This window comes from Gossypium hirsutum, chromosome D07, assembly GCF_007990345.1.
Source record: "Gossypium hirsutum isolate 1008001.06 chromosome D07, Gossypium_hirsutum_v2.1, whole genome shotgun sequence".
NCBI classification, from domain to species: domain Eukaryota; kingdom Viridiplantae; phylum Streptophyta; class Magnoliopsida; order Malvales; family Malvaceae; genus Gossypium; species Gossypium hirsutum.
In genome coordinates, this window is record NC_053443.1 from 36,615,206 (window position 1) to 36,618,441 (window position 3,236).

General features: G+C 37.9%; 1 protein-coding gene across 1 annotated transcript; it reads right to left on the bottom strand.

Annotated features, from left to right (window-relative positions):
* Positions 1-797: 797 nt before the first annotated feature.
* Positions 798-2,968, bottom strand: LOC107956168 (uncharacterized). The gene is made up of 5 exons (XM_016891899.1): positions 2,792-2,968; positions 2,072-2,455; positions 1,705-1,990; positions 1,279-1,371; positions 798-1,000 (listed from the first exon to the last, which is right to left on the bottom strand). Exons 1-5 carry the CDS (start codon positions 2,966-2,968, stop codon positions 798-800), a joined length of 1,143 nt encoding a protein of 380 aa, XP_016747388.1.
* Between the last annotated feature and the right edge of the window lie 268 nt (positions 2,969-3,236).

Genomic DNA, 3,236 nt, shown 5'->3' on the forward strand with positions numbered 1-3,236 from the left:
GTCGCTTTATTTAATAATATTATTGGTTCCTTTGTCTGCACTAGCCTGGGGGCTTCCGATTCACGGGCAATGGTAGCAAAGAACGCATGTTCCTCAGCAGATTTGGTAACTTTCATGACCGAGCCTCTTGTTTTGGCCATCGTTCATTGAGGGAGAATAATTTAAAGGTGAAAAGATATGATTTTTAGAAGAGAAAAGAAATAAAAATGGTTGCTTGAATGCGATACAGTCGGTACAGTGGTAGAGGATTTATATTGGGTGAAAAAAGAAGATGGAGAGGCGTATTATTTTGTGGAGAGATATAGGGCTAGCAGGAAGAGTTGTGTCCAATAGAAATTATGCTCGCTTAGAAGGATCAAATAGCTGAGTGAGTTTTGATCCAACGGTGGAATCTAAATTTCTCTAAATTCTGATGAGCTATATATGGTAGTGCAGACTTATGGAATGCGCTGACAGTAAGATTTCAATGCGTCGACAATGATAACTAATTATTCTACAGAAAGGAAGGAAAAATAACTTTAACTAAACATAAATAAAATAAAATAAACTATAATGAAGTAGTACTAATAAAAAAATTAAAACTTTTCTACCAATTTAATGGTCACTGCTTGCTTTTGATCACTGTTGTCAAAATAGTGTTTCAGCCTCTGTCCATTTACTTTGAATTGGTGTCCATCACATAAATCTCGATTTGTGACTGTACCATGAGGAAAAACATCAACAACTTCAAAAGGTCCAGATCAACGTGAATGCAATTTACCTAGGTGCAATTTAAGTCGAGAATTGAATAATAAAATCTATTGACCCGCGATGAATTGTCGCTGTAAAATAATCTTCTCATGCCATCCATTGGTCTTTTCCTTGTAAATTGCAGCATTTTCATAAGCATTTCTCCTAATCTCCTTTAGTTTAGTGATATCCAGCAGTCTTTTTTTTCCAGCCGCTTCATAATCCATGTTCACTTGCTTAATTGCCCACATTGCTTTGTGTTCTAGTTCAACTGGCAAGTAACATGTTTTTTCAAAAACCAATTGACACGGCAACATCCCTAATGGAGTTTTGTATGCTTTTTGCAATGCCCATAATTCAAGACTAACTGTGTGTCCTCACATCACTTTAGTACTTTATCCAAAATTTTAGTGCAATGATCAAAATCATTCCCATAGACTGAGAAATCATCCATAAAGACCTCTAAAGAATCTTTGATCTTATCTGAGAATATAACCATCATGCACCTTTGAAATGTTACTGGTGCATTGCAAAGACCGAAAGGAATACAGCGAAAAGCGAAAGTACCAAAAGGGCAGGTGAACGTTGTTTTCTCCTGATCCGCCGGTGCAATAGCAATTTGATTGTACCCAGAATAGTTGTCTAAAAAGCACTAATAGGCCTTTCCAGCAAGCCGATTCAGCATTTGGTCGATGAAAGGAAGTGACAAGTGATCCTTCTTTATGGCCGTATTCGATTTGCGATATTCCATACAAACTCGCCATCCCGTGGGAATGTGTGTAGGAATTAATTCATCTTTATCATTGCGAACCACAGTGATGACACTCTCTTTAGGCACGCATTGCACTGGACTGACCTATTTGCTATAAAAAATCGGGTAAATGATTCCATCATCAAGCCATTTTATGATTTCCTTCTTGACAACTTCCTTCATCTTCTTGTTTAATCTTCTTTGCTGTTCAATCGATTGCTTACCTTCATCATCCAACTTGATCTTGTGCATGCAAAAAGAAGGACTAATACCTTGAATATCGGTAATACTCCAAGTAATAGCTCGTTTATGTTGCTTAAGAATACGGACTAATTTCTCTTCTTGAGGTACATCCAGTGTTGCGAAGACAATAACTGGGAGAGTATTGTGATCACCTAGAAAGACATATTTAATATGAGGAGGTAGTGGTTTCAATTCTAGAGCAGGAGCTTCTTCAATAGATGGTTTGAAAATTGGGGTTGTTCTACTGGCTAGGTCTAAGGATTCAATCTGCCATCCATGCTTGAGTTCAAAATTATTAGCTTCAACCATGCTATCACAATCGTCTAAGCATTCGACATCAGATGTCACTAGAAACTCTTCAGAAAGTGTTGTGCTTTGGACATTGAATTCTTCCTTAATTAGATCATCTAGCACATCAACAATATGACATTCTTCTTTGTCCTCGCATTGAACAGATTCAAAAACACTGAAGGTGACTTGCTCATCATTAAGTAACATGGTTAGTTCACCTTTATAAACATCAATCAGAGTTCGGCCGGTGGCTAAAAATGGTCGTCCCAAGATTATGGTAACCTCCTTGCCTGGCTCACAGTCAAGTATGATAAAATCATCTGGAAAATTGAATTTATCTATACGAACTAAGACGTCCTTTATTTTCCCTTCAGATTGACCCAAGGATCGATCGTCTAGTTGTAATGTCACTGCAATAGATTTCATGTGACCAATTCCTAACTTTTTGAAAGTAGATAATGGCATTAGGTTAATACTAACTCCTAAGTCGCATAACGCCTTACCCAAATAATAATTACCAATTGAACATAGGATGATAAAGCTCTCTGGATCTTTCAATTTAGGGGGCAGCTTGTTTGTCAAAACAACACGACAGCCTTCTGTGAGTGCAATAGTTTCAATATCATTGAGCTTCTTCTTCTTGAACAAGAGGCCTCGCATAAATTTCCCATAACTCGGAATTTGTACCAGAGCATCTACTAAAGGAATGTTGATCTCCAGTTGTTTCAGTGTGTCCAGGAACTACTAATACTACTTGTAATGCTCATTCTTCCTGACTTTTTGTGGGATGGGTAAAGGTAGAGATATATCTGCTTGCGTCGACACCTTTGATTGCATTGACAATTTAGAAGGTCGGACATTAGGCATATGAGTGACAATTTGTGGAATTTTTTTGTCTGATGCATCGACAAACTCTTTAGATTCAACCTTCTCACCAGTGACCACGCCATCCATATCTTGATGTGCTACATTAGAGTCGATAAATGGTTCTCCAGTTTGTTTACCACTCCTAAGAGTGATAGCCTTTCAATGTTCTTTCCCCCTCGGACTAGGATTTTTCGTGTCACTAGGTAATGAGCCTGATGGTTGAGTATTCAGATTTGAAGCAAGTTGTCCTAATTGTGCCTCCAATGCTTGAATAGAAGATGAATTCCCTTGTACGATAGCTTCCATGCGAGTAATATGCTCCTTCATTAATGCCTCAAGAGTTGCTAATGGGTCA